The following is a 22,883-nucleotide window of genomic DNA, read 5'->3' as shown; positions in this document are numbered from 1 at the left end:
TCTGCAAAGCAATGCAAGCAAGTCTGGGAGTATTGGCGACATATTTTTAAGGATGTTGCCTAAAATATACGTAAAAAACAGTTTGGAGAATTTACGTGAGGTAAGTAATGGTTTTATGTACCTTGATTATCAGATAACTGAAAATTGGCCGTCTAAGCAAGCTAGCACGTAGGCTAGGCATGCTTTCTTAGTACTTACTAACACTACTCAATCGTACATATTTCCTGTGTCAGAAAATACGTAACCTCTGGTGGTCCTGGGATAAAAGTAATAAGAAAACCAGAAAAGAGCTGATAACTTCCAAACGGCTGAACCGATTTTCTTGGATTATAGCTAAGAACACTCTCGATCAAGCCACCTTTCAAACAAAAAAAACTAAATTAAAATCGGTTCATTCGTTTAGGCGCTACGAGGCCACAGACAGATACACAGATACACAGATACACAGATACACAGATACACAGATACACAGATACACAGATACACAGATACACAGATACACAGATACACACGTCAAACTTATAACACCCCTCTTTTTGGGTCGGGGGTTAATAAAAATACGAGAAAGTACGTAAGCTAACAGTACTAAACAGTAGTACTTAAAAGTTTTTTTTTATTTATTTTAACTTAATCTTCGGTTTATTATTACTGATTGTTGCCCTCGTGGATGTGGGTTTTTAAAAAATCCCGAGGAAACTCTCATTTTGCGGTATCCACTATCTGGTCGCTAACAAAACGCAAACAAAAGGTAAAACGGTGGATTCCCAACGAGTAACATCAAAACGAGTAATAGTGTGACTAGTTGGGAATTTTTCGAAAATGTTTTCCCAACGAGTCTGTTACTCGTTTTGGTGTGACTCGTTGGGAACCCATCGGTAAAAAGACTTTTTGTAAAAAGGCAGAGAGACAGGACGATTTCGATGCTGATATTATGAAAGACTCAATGTAGATCATAATAAATAGATCAAAATAAATGGAAATAATCTTTGCCCAGTAATTGGCTCACACATCACACTGAAAATACATAAAAAAGACCCGCCTGGATGTAAGAACTAGACTTAGACTTGTCTGAACTAGCCCTTACGCTGAACAACGAGTGTTGGCAGTTATTACTATTACTAACTACCATTTAAAATAAAATTAAGCATTTTTGTTTGATTTTATCCTTAATCGAGATAAGAGATTTAATGGATCACGTACGCGGAAATGATTACTCAAAAATAAAGGTAGAATTAGTACAAGACTTACGTACAATTAAAAGGTTTAAGGTACATATTTTTTGGTACTTAATTAAGTGTATTTTATTGGTTATGAAAAGGACGAAAACCGAAATAATAAGAACTTCAGCATTGACATTCACAAAATATTAAATGTCGCATCGTCATTCGTCGGGTGAATGGAAGGACCTTTTGTGGTTATTATCTAGCCAAAATATACCAAAATATTTTTATTGCTTAAATTACCGCTATTGCCTGTCTCTTGGTTTCGTTTACATTGTAAGTAAAATGAATATAACATCATCATAAAATCTTGTGTCCTCCTTCGGGGCAAAGTGTAATAAGGCACTATACTCCTCTCCAAACCGATATAAAGGATGCCTTTTTTTTTATCGTTGGGAAATGCTTTTACGCATCCCTCCCGGAAGCAGAGCAGATACCACGCTGCTTCCGGGGGGGTATGTGGGACTCGCTGGCAACCAGAATGCCCACTAAAACCCAGCGGGGCCGTCTGCGTCATAACGAGACGACACAGGAACGCAGTTTGCATACCACTGTGCCGTCTCAACGATACCGCCACATTACTGGACATCCCTATGGGATGCCGACGCCTTGTGTGTGGTTATGTCCTCATTTAGGGCACGAGGTAGCGCGCATATTGGCGCCTCCTTTGCCCCTGGCGTTTACGGCGTATGGGATGAGCGTTGGGATCCAGCTCTCTTTCCCTTTCAGCCGCCTCCTTCAATGCGATCACTTCCTCACAGAAGGACACCATTGCCGTCCAACAAGTCTCATTTGCGATCATCGCGTTTATCACGCTTGGGAGCGATAGATCGCTGCCCAAAATGAATGATGCCTCTGCGGCGCCCAGGTTGTGCATTCCGCCAGTGTATGATATAAAGGATGCCTTGCTTCAACTCACACCTAACCCTTGCGAAACCGATCTTTTTTGCCTCATCCAGAATAGTACCAAGTTCCAAGTTCGCTTTGGCCGTGCCATGCTTTTTTTAACCTTTCGCCTGCCTGAATACTGTTATGGTTGGGCAATCGAATATCTATGAAAGCCTTACGAGATTACCTACAGTATATTCTGAAATTAGCGCGCTCAAACAGATAGACCCGGGGAAGGGATTTTCTTTGATAATATGTAGACGTACTTACTGATAGTGTTATGTTAATTGTGCTTGTTTATCTCTGATGTATAAGCGCTTGACCACGTTCTCATCGCTAACAAATTAAACAAAAACCTTAAAGAATCTTTAAGGTTGTTCTTGTCTAAAGTAAAAGTGGGGTCATACTAAATGTTTATGTTAGGCGCCACGCCAGGCCGGGCTGCGTGGAGGGCCTACATTGCCATAATCGCGTTACGTGATGGCTTTGACAATGTGCTATACAATGGCCTTTTATTAGCGCTATTAAATTTATATGTGCATCGCTCTGAATTTTAAGAATTTTGAAATAAGTTAACGATAGAGCCTGACTTTCCGAGAAAATAAATACTTATGCAAACTTTTATTTGAACCGGTTGAAGGGATTATACTTAACACGTAACTTATTAGGTATTCCGTTGCAACTAAGTACAAGCCACATTTACCTACTAGAGATCCATCTTTTATCTCCCAAGATCTTTGATGAGATCTGCACGGGACCGCTGTTAAAAATACGCATTGAATTATTGTGAACCTTCGGTCATGAAATGTCGCTGCTTATAGATTTGGAGTGCCTTTCCAGCTTCTATTTTTGCAACTTGAAATTGGCTACTCTTAAATGAAGAGTCAATAGGCATCTTCTAGATTAACGCGGCCTTGAGCTGCATTTCCAATTGATACTTATCAGGTATGATCGCAAATTACAGCTAAGCTAGTCTTTTTTAAAACTTTTTTTCTTGAAGTCGGTTAAAAATAAGGTGCATAAAGCTATTTTCAAAACAATCTCGAATATCTTTACAAACATGGCCTTGTTGACTTTTCACGGTCCCACGGGCGAAGTGTTAACCACGGGCCGTGTGAACTTATTATGGAACTGGTAACGTTTAAGATCTGGACATAGACAAAGCGCAACGGCAGCGGTAAGGCCTGAATTCCTCCTGCGCTGATCTCGGTCGCATGTACTAAGATCGAAGAAGAAATAACAGCTATTCTTCTTCCTTTACAACCTCTCTCACTGCCAATAGTCACTGATAGAGATCTCTTAGAGATATAAGTGTTTCCATGTGGACGGAATGGTGGATGATTTGTAAGACAAGGTACCAAAAAGGAACTGTGTAAGGCGCAATGTAAGTCACAATGTCGAGCGGGACGGCAACAGTGCGGCTACTACGCGCCCAGTGTGAAGGTGTCCACGCACTCGAACTGAACTGCAGCTGAACTGCGCGTCGCGTCAGCGCCCCGCACGATATTCTCTCCAGCCGCGCCGCGCGGCAGTGACGTACGCGCGTCGCGGCTGGAGAGAATATCGTGCGGGGCGCTGACGCCACGCGCAGTTCAGCTGCAGTTCAGTTCAAGTGCGTGGACACCTTGAGCGCTTTCATACAGTAGGTACTTTCGTCTACGAGATAGAACATGTTGCCGTAGCCTTTACGCGTTGTGTTTTTCCAAGCCTTTATCTGCCTTTTTAACAATTGGGTGCGTTTGTCTGTCAACGATCGCATGCTTACTTCAACTTTTTGTCTGTAGGATCGATTTTCCCATAATTGCTATTTATATGGTTAGTATGTGCATTACTGCGTTTTTACGGATCTCTAGTCATAATACGCATACCATATTAAATCCTACGAGTATTTCAGCTATTTTTATAGTTTTATTTATTGAAGTGAACACTTCTTTAGCGCCATTGTGTTTTGAAACTCGATGAAACTAAGAAGCGTCACTAAAAAAACACATATATCTATAGGATTTATCCTGCACGAGATTGAAATAGAATACACTAGCCGATGCCCGCGACTTCGCCCGCGCGGATTTAGGTTTTTCGAAATCCCGTGGGAACTCTTTGATTTTCCGGGATAAAAAGTAGCCTATGTGCTAATCCAGGATATTATCTATCTCCAAATTTCAGCCAAATCCGTCCAGTAGTTTTTGCGTGAAGGAGTAACAAACACACACACACACACACACACTCACACATACACATTTTATTAGTGTGATTATACAGTGTTTCTTATTATTTCGTACTTTAGTTACCATAACCCCCATAACCCACTTCGCACTTACGGACGGTCGACTAGTCGTCCAGCAACTCTGGAAGTCGCCGTCTCTATAATAGATACGCAGTCGCCGCAACTTCGTTGTTTTTTATCCTTGCTTTTCGTCATCGTCCAATATGATTGCCTGCTTTTTAATTTTCTGATCGTATATTAAAATCATTATGTATTGACTTGTATTGTTGGAGCGCTACCAATAACTCCCAGACAAATTCAATTAACCCGTGGGTAAAATAATAATCAATAATGAATCTAGGGTTGACAAAATTATGCAATTTTTCTCACTAGGCTGCACTCTGCTTTTCACGTTTTCATTTGCAATTAAGTTTGTTTTTAATACAGAAAGCTCCCAGACTAATTTCATTTCGCCAATTAAGTCGTGAGTATGGCGTAGGGTTGGCAACGCCTTTAATAATGAACGCCCATAGCGCAAAAGCGACGGAACCCCAAAAATGACGATATATTTACACAAAAAAAAAAACAAAAAATTATATTTCCAGTAGATAATTACCTAATACGTAGGTACTTACTAAGGTAGCTAGCTACCGTACCAATTGCTTTACGTACCCGTGAAATACAGTTACCTATTATGCATAGATCTGAATATAAAATTATATCAAGTAAAGTATTAAAATAGTAGTTGTAACCTGTCATTATTACCTTCTTTAATTCCTTTAAATTACTATACATATAACATTATTTTTTCCATAATGTAAGTTGCTTACCTAATCTTCCAATTACTTTAACTGTGTAGTTTAACTAGCTTATTCCAGCGACTTCGTCCTCGACTATACAAATTTAAAATCCCTATTTTACCCCTTTAGGTGTTGAATTTTCAATATTCTTTTCTTAGAGGATGCCAAATAATGAGATGATGATGAGGATCTGTAAACTAACCCAAATTCGCAATAAAGATAATTGATAATTGAATAGAATCAATCAGTAGGTAAGTCAGTCAGTCAGCTTTTCCTTTTATATTAATAAATATTTTTTTACTTCTTTAGTCTACAGAAGAAATATTCGTCTATGTTTTCAATAAGCTACCTAAGGATAAATAGATTATATTGCTATTGGCAACCCTAATCAGTTAATGACTGTAGCTATACTATACATAATTATAACTATGGTGTATAAGAAATAAACAAGGTGCGGATTATTGATCTAACAGCCAGACCCCACACATTATAGGTAGGTTAAGTCAATGTCTGCTTTCACCCCTTAGTAATTTACTATTGCTGTTATGTCGTATGATCTATGAATACGCAAACGATACGAAGTACCTAACAAAGCCTACCTACTTGTTCCTATATAACTAGAGAAGCAAATCATTCATTGATCCATAATATCTATACTTCCACACTAATATTATAACTATAAAAGGGAACTCCTTGATTTTCCGACACTAGAAGAAGCCTATCCTTGCCCGGAATGTATAAGCTATCGCTGTATAAAATTTTCGTCGAAATCGGTTAAACGGATGGACCGTGAAAAGCTAGCAGACAGACAGACAGACAGACAGACAGATGGATACACTTGGGCATTAATAATATTAGTGTGGATATAGAATATGGATGTGTGCATAAGTGAAAATAGTTTATGATGTCATAACTTTTACTAACATCCACGGAAATAATGTTTATCTACTTTGCATATATTTTGTTCTTACTTTTACGTAAAATACTAACATCTTTCCATCCATCTTAGATAGTTACACCTCATGAATATTAAAATACTCAAAAAGTATGATAAATTATCATAAATTATGCTTAACGAACAGATGTTATGCAATAAGTAGAAGTAGGTACTGAGACAACACAAATAATATGATCTTGTGAAATCTAGAACTTTATAATAATATATGCCTAAGTCTCAAACAAGGTTATCATTGAAAGTTAAGAAAATATAGAGGGGTAGATAGGGGAGGCAGGGAGTATTTCAGTTTGTTACATAATACATTTTTCATTGAAGGTAGTAGACACTTAATTAAAAGCTGCATTCATAGTTTAGTTTTAAAAGCTTGAATAGACATTTTGTGTTAGAGAGGGGGAAGAGTTGTTTATTACTGTATAAAAAGGTTAGATATAAGTATCTCATTAGTTAGGTTTCAATATGATAAGTTTGTTTATCCAAAGGCATATAAAAACCCAGGATGTATCTTTAACAGGGCTCTCTCCGTCACTCGTTTCATACAATCGTAGTTCCAATTTCATTTCAATATTAAGCAACCAAAGTCCATGAAATTTTGCAGACATATTCTAGAAACTAATATCTGTGTCTGTGGTGTTTTAGATTTTTCTAAAAATATGAAGTTTTAAAATTACAGGAGCTCAAAGATTTGTATGAAAATTTTTAAGACCGCGTAACTTTGAAACCGAATATTTTAACAGAAATCTGGAAAACCACAGACATAGATATTAATTTCTAGAATATGTCTGCAAAACATGGACTTTGGTTGCTTAATATTCAAATGAAATTGGAACTACGATTGTATGAAACGAGTGACGGAGAGAGCCCTCTTAACATTTTGCAACTCTAATGCATTAGGACCAACGCGGACAGACATAATGTAGAGTAGAGCCTTTCTTCGATGTGCCCGATGCAGCCGACTTTCTGATGATGTTTTTTTTAAATTCAGATAGCCCTTAGAATCTTACTTGGTGGTAATTGATATTGCAGTCTAAGATAGAAGCGGGCTAACCTGGAAGAGGTATGGCCGCACGCACGCATTTTGAGTAGTTATCTATTGAAAAATGTGTTACGTGCGCTTTTTGCGGCTCTAGCGGTTCTTGCGTTTCTTGCTGGTCGTCTCGTAGTATGCGATCAGCTTAAGGAGTTAAGGAAAAACATTTAGGTCGACATTTATAGCAATTTATATACGATGCCTTTGCCTATATTCTTAACATAGATAATGTAAGTATTGTAAACAGGAAAATCAAGAGATTTACTTATCCGTAACAATGAAACAATTGCACCTAAACATAAGTATTGTGGTCAAACATAGTAAATGAGAACTGTAAATAACTTACTTATTGGTTAAAGGGAAATAATTACTTATAAGGCTTCTGTATGATCTATTAACATGCTTGTGGAGCCTAAACGGATTTGCCCGTATTTATTTTGAAAAATATATTTTTTTTTACCTACTAAAGGCAAATTAAAAGTAGGTTCGAATCGGACTCGCACAAAAAGATTCCGTACCATCGTACAAGAAATAACACGTAAGAAATAAGACAGACGGACGGACGGGCAGTGGAGGTTTAGTAATAGCACCAGGTTGGTATTCTTCGGGTACGGAACCCTAAAAAACTTACCTTGAAAATAAATTATTATTTATTTATTAGTTAGGTATTGCTTTCGAAGAAAACATAGCTCGATTTGTACTGTACACAAATAAATTGTCTCGGCTAAAGTGAAACTTTGACAGCTTTTCGTGCCTTTTGTGAAGTTCGTGACCTGAAAACCTGACGACAATGTTACACCAGCGTTTCCCAAAGGTCGCGGCACGACACCGATCTATAAAAAATACCGATCATCTATTACCAAACTTTGACGCAATTGAAGAAAGAGCTTAAAAAAAGTAAATATTTAATACTTTTCTAAATATGTATAGCCTCGATAGCTCAACGATTAAAGGAGCGCACTGAAACCCGAAAGGTCGCCGGTTCAAACCCCACCCGTTGCACTATTGTTGTACCTACTCCTAGCCCAAGCTTTGCGCTTAGTTGGAGGGGAAAGGGGAATATTAGTCAGTATAAAAAAAACTAAAAACTAAAATTTATTCTGCCTGGAATCGAACGTGGACCATACTCAGAAAGGTCGTTTGTCACTCATCTACTATTGGTAAAACTGGTTTAATAAATATTATCAAGGGCTTTGTCTGCCTAACCGCACTGGGCCAGCGTGGCAGAATATGGCCTAAAGCCTTTTTGCTCTAAGACACGTTTTCAGTAGTGGGCCGATGATGGATTGATCATAAACATAGATTTTGTAGGATAATAGTAGGTAGCAAGGATGCAATGCATGTACATACCTACATAAGCAATGTAGGAATCTACCTATGGGTCCGGTGCAAAATTGTAAACTCTGTTATTTAAAGTAATAACTTTTTTCTCGCTGCACTCTATTTAATATTTGAATTAAGTTTATTTATACAAACAAATAAATTCGCATAATAATCTTGAAAGTAGGTACATAATATTAACTCTTTTTATCTATTTGAACAGAGGAACGGTTCCTCAGGGACCCCAAGGTTTTCATTGCCTAAGGTGCATCCATGGTGTAATCCGGCTTTGTTGGACATACAACACAAACATGGTCTCCTTAACTCCTTCATCCACTATGGACCTTGTATGTCTAACAATGTTGCCGTCACGCCGCGCTACCTGTTTTGCTGTTTCAGCGTTTACTCATTTAATTATTTATAGCAAGGTTGGCGAAGCTTGACTAACTAATGAGATAGATTTGTATTTGGCGCGATGTCCGAGCGGCGTCAAGCAGGCGTGAATGCGCTCAGACACGCGATCGTGCGTCCGGAACTGACGGCGTTATTGATTAAAATAAAATTGATTCTTTTACAGTCACGTCATTTCCCTGCCCTCTAGCTAGTTAGTGGATAAAAGGCCAGCTATTTCGTGGATAAAATGCCAGCTATTTCCTTTCGACGTTCATCTTAACGACTCTATTCTAAAAAGCCTTCTTAGGCCGTTTGCAGGTCTGATTGCAGCCAAGCGCTAGTTCGTAAAATTTTGAAAAAAAACCCAAACCCACACTACAGACCTTTTCCTATTACAATGGCGTTATGTTATTTTACTAAATCACATAACATAACGCCATTGTAATAGGAATTCATTGAATTGCCAATAATTTATATTTCATGTAAAACTTTACACGAAATATAAATTAACTATTGAAATAACAATGAAATTCCTAATTGAATGCCGAGTTATGCCAAAATTTACCCAAAGAATATGTCATCACTACGTTAACTTTACCTACCGAGCCACATATCAGGACAATAATAATGTTTAAATGTGATTTATGATTGCTTATGGTTCAACTAACTGTAAAATGTGTAATGTTATAAAATGCCAGTTTACGGCTTATAGCTTCAGACCCAACTCATCTGCCGACTAATTGCAAGTGCAGCGAGAAAAGAGTTTTTATTATATTTATTTTTCTTCACAGATGGATGGCCCCAGTGAGTCTGGCTATTCACGCGCCCGGAGCTGACATGGGTCCGACGGTGAACAGCATCAGATACTTGCGCGACTGCCTCGGGAACGATCTCATCAAGCAGTTCGTCACTTTCCACGTGTTCTTCTCACACAAACACGTACCAAGCAGTGTGAGTTGCTTTGATACATTTTATATAATATTGTCTAATCAAATTTCATGATTCTAGGTCAACGGGAAGTACCCCATAGACAGACACGACAGACGGACAGACAGACAGACGGACAGACAGACAGAGAGACAGACAGACGGACAACAAAGTGATTCTATATGGGTTCCGTTTTCCTTTTGAGTTACGGAACCTTAAGGCCCATTCTCAGGATACCTGTTAAACTGATTCGCAGGATACGTAGTTAAACTGATTTAGTTAAATAATAATGCTATCACTTTTCGGCAAGAGTATAATCCGGTTGCCAACAAGTGTCAGCATTAAAAATTTGAGCTTTAAGTGTCCTTGTGTAAATGGGCCTAAATAAAAAGAAACTTGACTCCGCAAAATACGACAACAAAGAGCCGTCTTAGTCGGCGACATACAAAAGTAATAAACTCGATTGTTAAACATGCCTCCGCCTGCGCCACTTATATTTCAAAGCAAAGTAGAAACCAGAGTATTACCTACCAAAAATATTAAACCAAAAATCTTGTCAGACAAGTGCTATACCTTTTTGGGGTATTTTTGTCCTTGCCTAAATATTATTTTAAAGAAGATTATGATTATTATGATTTAGATTTGTTTTTTTTTTTAATATAATATAATATTAATTTTCTTTTCAGATACCAAATCCGGATACATTCCTCCAAACGCCATACAACTGCACCGTGAAACCTCCTTACGACGTCAACGCAAACTCAACGTACATGAAAGCGAAGAGTCTCCTGTACCCAGTGAATGTCGCTCGCAATATCGCTAGAGAAGCAGCGGTCACTCATTACATACTGCCATCCGATATAGAGCTATATCCTAGTCCTAATTTAGTACCCAGGTTCCTAAACATGATTGCCAGAAACGCTAAACCATTGAGCACCTCTTCAAGGCCTAGAGTCTTCCCAATAAGCATATTTGAAGTCGGTGCCAAAGTACAAGTAAGTAAATTGAATAATTAAAATAGTTTTAATAAAAAAATCAGCCAAGCATATTAAAGTTGCAAAAGTTTTCCTAAAACAATAACAACAACTTTGCATCTTCGTCTAAAATTAAAAACCGACACTACAATTTTCATTTTATTCGTAAGTAGCTTAAAATAATGTTACGTAGTTTTACAACTCTGCAATATGTAGGTATTCATACAAAAACAATCAATTTACTTAACTAGGTCATGCAAACTTTTAATCTAAATATTCAATCTATTAATCATTTATTATGTTGAATATGGCTAAAACATGGCCATAATGACGTCGCCATTTACAATAAATTGATATATTAAAATTGACCTTCACCAAAATACGATATTAGTCATCATTAACGCTCTGCCCTGGATGGGCCTTGTAAAGTAAACTCTCGAAACCCTAATGTCTAGAAGAGTAAAGAATTAGAAATCCACCAATTTCTAATTCTTGATAGCTGTCTGTGTCTGGTCCATTGTCTAGCAACCTTTTCGAGGCTCCATGCTTGCACATGTCCTATTTATTCCATTCTTGACAGTTTAGTAGCTTTTATCATATTCGGCTCTTTAAAAAATCAAATTGATATATTGATTTGATTCCCAGGTGCCATCAACGAAGACGGAGCTGCAAGCGATGCTGAAAAACAAAACGGCTATACCGTTCCACAAGTTCGTGTGCCCAAACTGCCACAATATTCCTCAGGGACAGCAGTGGATAAACTCATCGGAAACAAACCGTGAGTACTTCTATGAATACCACCAAAACCAGTTTTTTTATAGAGTACCTAGTGCTTGACTCCTGCTGGCAAGACCTGCCACCTCAAACCTGCTGGCAAGTGATAAGACAGCCTAAGAAAGTGCGCGCTTCTCTAGAATATGCCTATATTCACTTATGACTAAAAGAAGACTCATATAGAATATATAGAATGGAGCTGAAAACTGACGCCGGAAAGGCATTTAGCATCTTCGTGGTTCGAATTAGAAACGAGGAGGAATCACTTCATACGTTTCGTGGAATTACAACTACGTATGGATGCAGTGCAGACCTTGACGATGCGTTACGATACGATGATAGAAAGGTGAAGGAGTAACTAGTCATAAACTTCTTAGGCACACTCTCCGAAATATAGCGTGTAGAATACCGATTGACAGGCTCGGGTAACTTTGCGTCGATGTTCCAAACTTCGAAGTTTAGAATTTACCAAAATAAATGTAAACTAAGGCCGGATATAATATGAAACTCATTCGGAGTGCGGGTGATTTCTAAAACACAAGCCAAGAGCTCGCATATGAGGAAAATACCCGTAAAGATCTTTCTTTGAGGAGCTCGAACGCATTTGCACTCAATTTCACAGTTAACTGCATTTTTATGTCCTTAATACTGTCCAAGCCAACGCTAAATATTTATACCACCTACATTTTATCCTTTCACAAAATCACAATCAACATTCATTGCATACCAATATTAAAATACAGTTTGGTGTTATCAAAACGAGGTCGTACCAAAATTCGCGTGTTTCGTAATTCGGCAATTAATCCACCAGTGATTGATCGTGAGATATTTATGCCTTAAAAAGCACAGCGTGGGTTGTATGGGACATACTAATTGCGTATTATGGTTCATCGACCCCGCCACACTAGCTGTATGGCTGGATTTTTACGCCAAAATGCAAACATGGTTAACTCTCTTCCGCTTTGGCTTAGCTTACATAACAACGTAAGCTAATAATAGCTGATGCGATCGATTGGTTATAAAATATGCTTAATCTAGCTCATATATATAATACTAGCCGATGCCCGCGACTTCGCCCGCGTGGATTTAGGTTTTTTGAAATCCCGTGGGAACTCTTTGATTTTCCGGGATAAAAAGTAGCCTGTATGCCCAGGGTATTATCTATCTCCATTCCAAATTTCAGCCAAATCCGTCCAGTAGTTTTTGCGTGAAGGAGTAACAAACATACACACACACACACACACACACACACACACACAACACACACACACACACACACACACACACACACGCACACACACACACGCACACACACGCACACACACACACACACACACACACACACACACACACACACACACACACATACAAACTTTCGCCTTTATAATATTAGTGTGATTCCTCTGTAATATTTGTTTACTTACAAGATCTATGACGGAGTTTTTCATTTATAATTATTGGGATGTTATCGAAATCTCAACTTTACCTGTGTTAATGTTGTATATCCGCTTTTTGCAGTTACATTTTATGTAAAATGTACATATCTAGTATTTTGTTTTTGTAGAAATGGACGTGTTTCATGTCGGTAAGCGAAGGGGGAAGTTCGTGCATTGGGAGCCAATCTTCATTGGAACGCATCAAGATCCCTACTACGACGAGCGACTCAGTTGGGAGGGCAAAAAGGATAAGATGACACAGGTAACATACATTTTTATTTGTATTGTTGTGCTGATTTGTTATCTGCTCTGAATTTCCCTACCAAACCACGAGGGAGAGGGAGACCCCAGCCACATGGTGGTCGAATGTGGAAAGGCACGTTAAAGCCCTTAACATCTCGCCAATGACAACCGAGAACAGAAAATCCTGGCGCTTCCGTACAAGGAGGACCCTTAATTGAAATACGCTAAGGGCAAAAGAAAGAAGATTTTAGCTGATCTATGGTGTAATTTAACACCGTTTCTGAAATGCTTTGCAAATTAAAGTATAACTAAAATACCTAGTTGTTCCTACTTTCATAACAAGAAATAATTTAGAATGCGTTGCAAAAACGCCAATCATTATTTAAATTATCGAAGCTATAATAATCAATCAAAAAACAAACGTATCTATCATATTCTTTAACTTACCGTAATAAATTTAGTTCAGGTTACTAGACACTATACCTATAGTCAGTGGCGTGCAGCTCATAGAGGTATAAAAGTACTGCCTACGCTAGTTGTAATAGATCAATGCTTATTTTCCATTATGACCTGCCAGAAAATAAGTTCATACCCTAATGCTTACCCTGGCTTTAAACCCTATGCACGCCACTGCCTATAATAAGTAGACAGTGAACACACATTGTTATACACATCGGAAACGGGAACATTTAGTTTATCTGTGCATTCCCCAAAAGACAGCAAATCAATTCTTCCAGGCGTGATTATAAACTTGCACTTTTTTGTTTTTCAGGGATACATCCTCTGCGTCAAAGATTACGACTTTATGATACTAAACAACGCGTTCCTCATCCACAAGCCTGGCATCAAGCACTACGTCAAGAATGCCAAGAGGGACAGCCTCGCTAGTCGACAATCTCTGTACATCAAGAATATTATCATGCCCCAGCTTAAAACTTTATTCGGAACAAGGAATGGATGCGCGCTGTGATCCAAAAGTTCTAAGTATACAACCAAATTGTAGCTGGAACCTAATTGTTACCTGACATCTTATTATTGGTTTACCTGTTGTAAGAGACTATGCGCAGGTATTTTTTAACCTAGATGTTAATCTAGTTTATTCCGCACAGTTTAAAGACTGGCTTAAACAAGTTGAAGTTGTTGGCAGCACTGTAACTGAGGCAATAAAGGTCAATTCATATTGACGGCGAATTGACGCGATTTTCTAAAATTTTATAAAAAGTAGTAGGTAGATATACCTGTTTCGTCCAAAAAAGCACAAACTCGCGCAAAAATAAATTGCACGAATGTGCGTGCGTTTTCGCTGCCAATGTAAATCGACCCTAAGAACCAATTTGCGAAAACTAAAAAACACGAACGCACGAGTGTTGCCAACATCTCTGTAACAGGGTGTGTACAATGTACTACCGTCTGATTTTTATAGACCTTTACATGTTGTCGTCGTTTAGCCTACAAATTCTTGTATCTTTGGAAACAGCGTAAAAGTTTTTGCGTCTTAGCAATTGCCATTCTGGGATATGAAGACGTATTTTAAAGTACTTCGAACATCATCAGTTATTTCCTTTCAAGGTTTGGGAGGCTCATCGACGATATATCGACGACTCGGAACGATACATATCATATTATAAACTATTTTACTCGTATTTAAAATTATTGTAGACAATGTATTCAGTGATCATTCGAATCCGTGTCAATATCTGCCGGTTTCTAAATAATAATTCAGTTCAGTGCAGTTGTTAAAACATTATTTTAGTAGGTATGTTGAAAAACATAAAATGATTTTCAATAGCAAAGAGAAATCTTTTTAAAACCTGTAGTTTAATTATTAAACAATGATTATATTGCGCAATTTAAAATTGCACTTTATATTATTTCAGTTGACTAAGTGGGCTATAAGAAACCGGTGGTTAGACTTTTAAAGCTAGAAACGCAGTGCCTGTAATTTGATAATATTGATAATTGTATTTTTAAACTCAATATTCAAAATATCAACTAAAACTATTCCAAAATCAATGGTAAAACCGAATTTCCTAGACTGTTCTTCCTTTACGGGGCCTAACTTTAACGATCAATCTTCATAATTTTAAGTTTCTTGAATGTAAATATTTTTTCCTTGCTTTGATTAATGTTCTCTGATTTATTGTGACTTTTACATTTACGACATGAATCTTAATTTTGACTCAATATTATATTATGTAGTTAATTGTATATACTTTGCTTTTTAATTACTAAAGCTTGTATCTTATGCTTCTTCTTTATGTTGGACCCATTTTAGGCTAAAAAGGCTAACACAAACCAATACAAAAACAGAGGTAAAAAGTACTGTTTTCTGGTTGGCCTTTAAAGTTTCCTAAAGGTTCTTCCGGCATATAGATGAAGCATGAAATTGAGATAATCGATACTTTTATTTAAGCTGGCTTATTTTATATTATCTTTACCAATACATATAAACATATTATTATAAAGTATAAACGATTCCTGATATGCATTTTAATTTAATTTATATTTTAAACAGTGTGAACTAGTTATTAGGGAAGTAACTGTAAACTTATAAGTCACTATATTATAGTACATAATATACAATTTGGTTATTTAAAAAAAACATCCCGAACACATGGCACCTAAAGACTTGTAGAATTTCCACATAGGGAAGTACTTTTTCAGACCATCGAGTCTTTAGACGCTATGTACGAATGTAAACTAGGTCAGTTTCCTGATTTATTGTATAGCATGGTGCAACATCGATATATTCAGTATGTACAGGATACCGAAAGCTTACCGAACGCTTCTATTTCAATGACAGCTTCCTGATTTATACGGGAGATTCGAGCGAAATCGTTTCGTTATCATGCCAATAAGGTTATCCTTACAGGCGATCGGTAAGCTTTCGGCATCGCCCTCACTGAACATACCGATACTACACCGCTACCCAATAGAGGCAGGAGATGGTCAGTCAACAGTTTTGTATACAGTTAAATTTGTAAGATGTATATTATGCCTATTATGTAATGTAGTATATTGCCAACTTTGATATGGATGTTCAAAGTTTATACTATACAGCCTGAAATGCTAGTTTTTATAATTAAGATGACGGGCCTTACGGTTACTGGTGATGATTATATAATGCTTAGTGATGAAACTCACCACGTTCGGAATAGGTTAAGGATTAGTTTTAGTTTAGTTGTCAATTTCTTGCATGATTTTTTTAACTGTATTATAATGACGCTTTTTTTTGCTTTAGACTGTTCTATAGCCTGATTCTTTAGTAGAAATATTTGCTTTCTTTTTCTTTAAACCTGGTTAGTCATTTTTAATTTTGCTTAAAGAAAGTCGTTTTGAGCGTTATTTAAAAAAATTGATAGCTAAAGAATCTGACTTGAATTTATATGTATTTTATGCGGTTAGATTTACTTATTTATACTAAATAATACTTTATATCAAATACTAGTTGATAGCTCTTTACTGTGTACTCTTTCTAGTTAATTAAGTTATGGGGTTTTGGTTCTGGTTTACGCATGTGGTGAGTTTTCACTTGAAAGGCAAAAGTGCCTAAGGCTGGAGACATACTTATAACATGCAACCCAATCCGACGCCCCGTGACGCTCATTCACTCAAATCATATTATTTTCTACTAACGGTCTTTCCCGACTTCGTCCGGGATGAACAACATAATATATAGCCTACGTCCATCTGGAATATAGTACATTTCAAATGGGAAAGTAATTTTTCAAATGCAACTGCATTAGTTCCAGAGATCACTCTCCACATACATCACCTGAAACTCACATAATTCGCACTCTTCCTATATATAATGCTGCTACATTTACCTAACAACATTTTGCATAAAGTCGGATGTTTGTATTATGTTTGTTCATTAAAAGTTTGACGGCTCAAAGCATACTCGTCAAAGCGAAGCAACGCGTTACAGTTTACAACTTTATCTCCAGAAAGTTAAATACAAAGTATAAAGCATACGCAATGCGAGCGTTGGCAGAGATTTTGTTTCAATACAAATATCTAACTGGCAGCTTGAAATAGATGTTACGTTAAAGTCAAACAACAAGTTGTTTTTCCTCATGAAAGAACATTACATAGGAGAGTTAAAAATTAGCTTAGGTATTTGAAATATATTAGGAAAGACGCGATGCGCTTCGATTCTGCATCAATGTGTCTTATGCTTAAGTTGACGATTTGAGTTTACTGAACAACTGGCCTCGGATGAGTTAGCATCTTATGTTTGGTATGTTTCCAGCCCATAATAGTTTAAGTGCAATAAATATAACTATAAATAAACAAAACCTGTAAACAGTCTCCGAATGTGATCATTTATGGAAGTGTATTTATCGACATGTGCTAGTTTTATAAGTAGTCTGCTAAATTAAGGATTTTACCTTGTATGTGAAAATTTTCATAAAAATCTACAGATATCATGTAATTGGAAATAAAGAATTTAAAATTTCACCTGGTTTGGTTTTAATAATATTTTTATAACTCCATATTTACTTAACTTTACCACAATAAATTAATACATATATTTTTATTTTTATAATACTTAAGTAATTGTTGTTACTAACGTATGCCAAAGCCTTCTTTAAAAAAAAAAAAAAAAAGAATATTAGCCATTTTAATCATGACTAACATTCCCCTTTCCTCTCCAACTAAGCGTAAAGCTTGTGCTAGGAGTGGGTACGAAATAGTGCAACGGCTAGGGTTTGAACCCCCGACCTTTCGGAATTCAGTCCACTCCTATAACCGTTGAGCTATTGAGGCTTTTTTGCGTTGGTAGACTTAAAATTATAGCAGAAGGCTTTGGTTTTCCCGGGGATTAAAGTAGGTATCCTATGTACTTCTCCGCCTACTTCTGTTTGTTTCAAAAGTTGAAATCTATCCTCATATGTTGCGAGATGAAAAAAACAGATTCACTTTCAGACACAATATGTTACCTAGGTTAAATTCATTGTGCGAAGCTTTGTCGCTCCTAGGTTTGACTGGTCAATCCTGGTTGCTGCAAAAATAGCAGGTAGAAGTGGCCATGACAGCTGCTGGAGGCTAGAGCTGCTGATTGTTCATGGACTAGAGATGGGCATTATTACTTTTGTTAAGTCATGAAGTTATATTTTTTCATCATACTTAGTGATTTACATCTCAGGTGTTTTTTTCCGGTAAGTGATTTTTCAATATTCGCATAAACAGCCGTTTGCTACATTAATTTAACTAGGAATTGTGATCAAGATCAATAGGGCTGAAATTGAAATATCAAATACAGATGTTTTTACACGGAAAGTAAATTTTCACATGACTGCGAAAATTGACTTTCCGTGAAATTTTATTGTTTTTCTCTCTCTAACTCGAAGCAATGCGAATGTCCTCGCTCGCACACTCCTTAGCTCGGGCTTAGCAAAATTTAAAATAACTTGGTGAGATTTTGCTCCGTGATTTTTCACAGGCTTTTTCAAGTAGTGTAGTTGTGACACAGCCTTTAGGTAAAATTGAGAGAGATCGCAGTGAAACGCAAACAGCTAATCGTATGAAAGAAAACACCTTACTTACTACTAATTTACTAATCCATACTACTTAATATTATAAATGCGAAAGTGTGTCTGTCTGTCTGTCTGCTACCTTTTCACGGCCCAACAGTTTAACCGATTCTGACGAAATTTGGTACAGAGTTAGCTTATATCCCGGGGACGGACATAGGCTACTTTTTATCCCGAAAAATCAAACAGTTCCCACGGGAGCTTTGAAAACTTTCCACGCGGACGAAGTCACGGGCATCCTGTAGTTTTTAATATATGCAAATATCTTCACCGCCTCTGCAATATAGAACGAAATACAGTTACTCATAATTCGAAGTAAATGCAAAACCAGCAGCAGGAGCAAAGCAAAACTTATTTAACGAACAAATCAACAGATGCGAAATCCCAAATTACGCCGACATTCCAGACGAAGCTCGCGTTGAATACAGATAAGGTATAGCGGCTCTGCGAGATAAGGAAGTTCATCCGCACTATACGTGAGTAGCATTCATCCTGGAGTTACGGTTTTTCCCATTTAAACTAAATTTATAGTTTTACTATAACTAGGTAATATTCTATTATGGTACTTAGAATTCCCTTTATGTTAAGGGGCAAGCGATGGGTCTGCCCGCGAAATTCAAATTTTATTTGGTTTTTCGCAATTTGTAAACTAATAAGTACGACAAAGTAGGCTTATGGCATTCTAGTTGCGACAATGGCAGTATCATTTCCATGTGTTCATATAAAAATCTTTACCTTTCAAGTAAAGATTTTTATTTAAATAGGTGGGGATGATACTGATATCTCACACAAATCGTAGGTATATATATGTGTGACCGTCGACCGACCGAAGTATACGTGACTGACATCAGTACAGGAGAGGTCAAGTTCGGGGCTATCCCTGGATCTGGATGTCAAGTCCAGAAATGATAATATGCCCATAGATAATAATCAAGGCTCAGGCCCCTTCTGACTCCCTAAAGTAGATTCCTGAAGAATAGGGCATCAATCTGTAAATAAACAAGGTTTAACGGGTTCCTAAGCGCCTTAAAGGCTAGCCCAAGTAACACAAAAGTTCTGCATATCAACTGAATCACTGTCCACGTTGGAAACTTTAGCTCCAAAACATGCTATATACAAGCTGAATAATAGCTGAATAATAGCATTCTCAGAAGATATAACTCTGATTTGGGCACAAATTATGCAGCAACTAGCTGATTAACTGCATTATATAAGCATTTAATAAGCATTAACAAAGGTAACATTCGGCCCAAGAGCTGAACATTGGCTGATAAAGAGAGTGTGTGTTGCCTATTATACAGCTCAAACAACTAATTAAGCACCCTGTTTACGCTTTTATGCAGTTAAAAGAGCACGGGCGGCGAAATTGTGAATAAATATTACTCCAAATATTCTTTAACATCACACTATCTCGTTTTATTTGTGCGCAAATCAACATACAATGTGACATTTCTATAATGGAAGTAAAAAGTTAATTCATTTTCGGTAAGTAGAACTTGTATTTCTTATTAGTGCCGGTTTGATGGGGAAAGCAAGTTTATTGTCAAATATCATATACTTTTAGACCAAAATTTTCACGCGCCCTCGTAATATAACTGTTTCCTTGGAAATCTTAATAAAAAATGGATTGTAATAATATAAAAATGCCAGCAATTTCTTTGAATTTGACGATAAGCTTTTTACGTATAACTTATTAAAAATCTTTTTCAAATCCAATAGATATTTTCATAGACAAAATAAGAATAAACAGTTAATAAATAATAAATATTGTAATTTAGAACATAGAAAATGGTGGGCAAGCAATGTGAACCGTAATAATGCCAAATAAATGCTTTAAGGGCTATAATAAGGTGCTAGGGATATATTAATCAGCAAAAGGCTGACACGAGTAGTTCTTGTGTCTAATAAGTCAGCCATAGATTGATGTACAGCTGAATAGTTGGTAACATTACGCAAATGCTCTACCCAATGAACAGCTGTATAATCTGTCAAGGGTTAGCTATTAGGGGTCCGTGGTGAACGTTTTTATATGAGCGAATAAGTCAGTACTTATTAATTTATTTCTTTCTTTTTTTTCGTTCTTTTATCTTTAGTTTATAATACTTATTATAACTTTATTTCTCAGGGTAATTCCCAAGGGGACTTATTCGACATTTGCACTTCAAGTGCTCTCAGCAAGAGCAACAAGCAGCAGAGCAGCTGGTACAAGTGATCAGCTCGAAAACCATGAAGTCTCTGATGGCTAATCAAGCTTTAATTTTAGATAAATAAATACCATTTTTAAGCAATTTTTCCATTTCAATTTTCCTTTTCATTTTGCCTATTCCGAAATAAATGCCAATGACAAAAGGTCTGCAAAAAGGATTCTTAAAAACGTTGCAAAGTATAGGCCAAAACTCGTTTTTAGAACTCTTAAAGATTGGCCAATCGTATTTCACTAATTCTTATTCTTTTTTCTACATTTTTTTACAACAACCCTATTATTTACTAGGGTTCCGTACCTCAAAAGGAAAAACGAACCCTTATAGGATCACTTTGTTGTCTGTCTGTCCATCTGTCTGTCTGTCCGTCTGTCGTGTCTGTCAAGAAACCGTATAGGGTGCTTTCCATTGACCTAGAACCATGAAATTTGGCAGGTACGAAGGTCTTATAGTACAAATAAAATGTGTTCTAAAACAAATAATTACTTACCTAGTAGGTATTTTAAATTTTCAAAGTAAGATAACTATACCAAGTGGAGTATCATATAAAAGGGGTTTATCTGTACATTCTGAAACAAATTTTTATTTATTTTTATGCATAATAGTTTTTGATTTACTGTGCAAAATGTAGAAAAATATACCCTAGTATGGAACCCTCGGTGCGCGAGTCTGACTCGCACTTGGCCGGTTTTTATAACGCTGATAATATAAATGATATACAAGTACGGTGAGGCGCTGAAAAAGAACTTTTCAGGATCTTGAATAACTCCATGAGCTGATTAAATGCCTACGGGAGTACAATTATTCAGCCCAAGTAAGGACAAAGGGTTACAAGTGAATAGCTTTATACCTGCTTGCTGTAATTTAACACCATATACGTCCACCCAAAGGAATCATGTGGGCTAGATAAGTGCAGATATAAGAGTGCGTATAACAGCTGATTAAAACTGTGAAAGTTCAACTATATGCAGCATGAAGCGTTAATTGAATTCACGGAGTAACTGATAGCTTTATAATAATTCACATATGTTCAGTTAAAATGCAAACATTTTAAAGATACACTTGTGACCTTTTATTTAGAAAATAGCTTAGTTTGAGTCCATAAAAATACTTTATTGTAGCTGACAGTATTGAAACTTGCTAAAAGCTGAATAACATGACCTGCGCACCTGATAGTAACGCTCGCAACATTACAGCGGTGTCTTCGTGGTACTTAGTAAAGTCAATGTACAGGAGGAAGCGTAATAGTAGGCTTTTACAGTAACGGTGGATTCTAATAAGTCTTCATAAATGCTTAAAGTACCGATGTGGACCTCATGTGATATCTTTTAATGCAGTTTTGTGTTACTTGGGAGGGCCCATAATCACTCCGACTTTGAACTCAAGTCGTTTACTTTAGGCGCGAGAGACACTCCGTTTGGTCAACTGTCACGCCAAATCATCAGAGCGAACGAAATCGTTTAATCGCGTAATTAAGTAATTAATTTAATTTTAATTACCTAGACACTCGAAATAGTCACAGAAGTACATACCTACAAGTAAGTATGACCTATAAATTAGGCACTTGAAGAATTGCACACACAAAAGCGTGAAAAAGTGAAAATAACGCAACAAAAATAAACAATGTAGTAGTTACTAAACATGCTAAGAAAACAAAAGATGTTCTTTGCAAATATAATCCTATAGCATGCGGTTACGCCATGCGTACGTTAACGCTAAATAAGAAGGTAAATACTAGCTTAGTAAAAAATAGCTTCATCATTTTTTTCTGTTCATTGCCAACGAGAGGTTACCTACCTTTATCATGAATCGTGATTGATTTGTATATACTATAATATACAACAGCCACGATTTGTCGCACTGAATTGTGCTGGTCCTACTGGTATCGTAAGATTTGAAGAATATTCGGATACTGAAGTAAGCAGTCTTGATAAAATTGTATTTTATCAAAATCGATTCAATGAAAGCAGATATATGATGTG

The 22,883-nt window shown here is 36.8% G+C and overlaps 1 protein-coding gene across 1 annotated transcript in view; it reads left to right on the top strand.

Annotated features, from left to right (window-relative positions):
• LOC123864844 (beta-1,4-glucuronyltransferase 1) overlaps positions 1-17,624 on the top strand; it is a 93,802-nt gene extending 76,178 nt beyond the window's left edge. Inside the window, exons 3-7 of the mRNA XM_045905543.1 lie at positions 9,601-9,760; positions 10,423-10,731; positions 11,356-11,488; positions 13,049-13,182; positions 13,936-17,624. Of these exons, the coding sequence (XP_045761499.1) occupies positions 9,601-9,760; positions 10,423-10,731; positions 11,356-11,488; positions 13,049-13,182; positions 13,936-14,133 (934 nt within the window). The 3' untranslated portion in view covers positions 14,134-17,624. The remainder of the gene's footprint in view (positions 1-9,600; positions 9,761-10,422; positions 10,732-11,355; positions 11,489-13,048; positions 13,183-13,935) is intronic.
• The last annotated feature ends 5,259 nt before the right edge of the window (positions 17,625-22,883 follow it).

The sequence above is a fragment of the Maniola jurtina genome, chromosome 4 (assembly GCF_905333055.1).
Source record: "Maniola jurtina chromosome 4, ilManJurt1.1, whole genome shotgun sequence".
Lineage (NCBI taxonomy): Eukaryota > Metazoa > Arthropoda > Insecta > Lepidoptera > Nymphalidae > Maniola > Maniola jurtina.
This window is presented reverse-complemented; position numbering and strand designations above follow the sequence as displayed.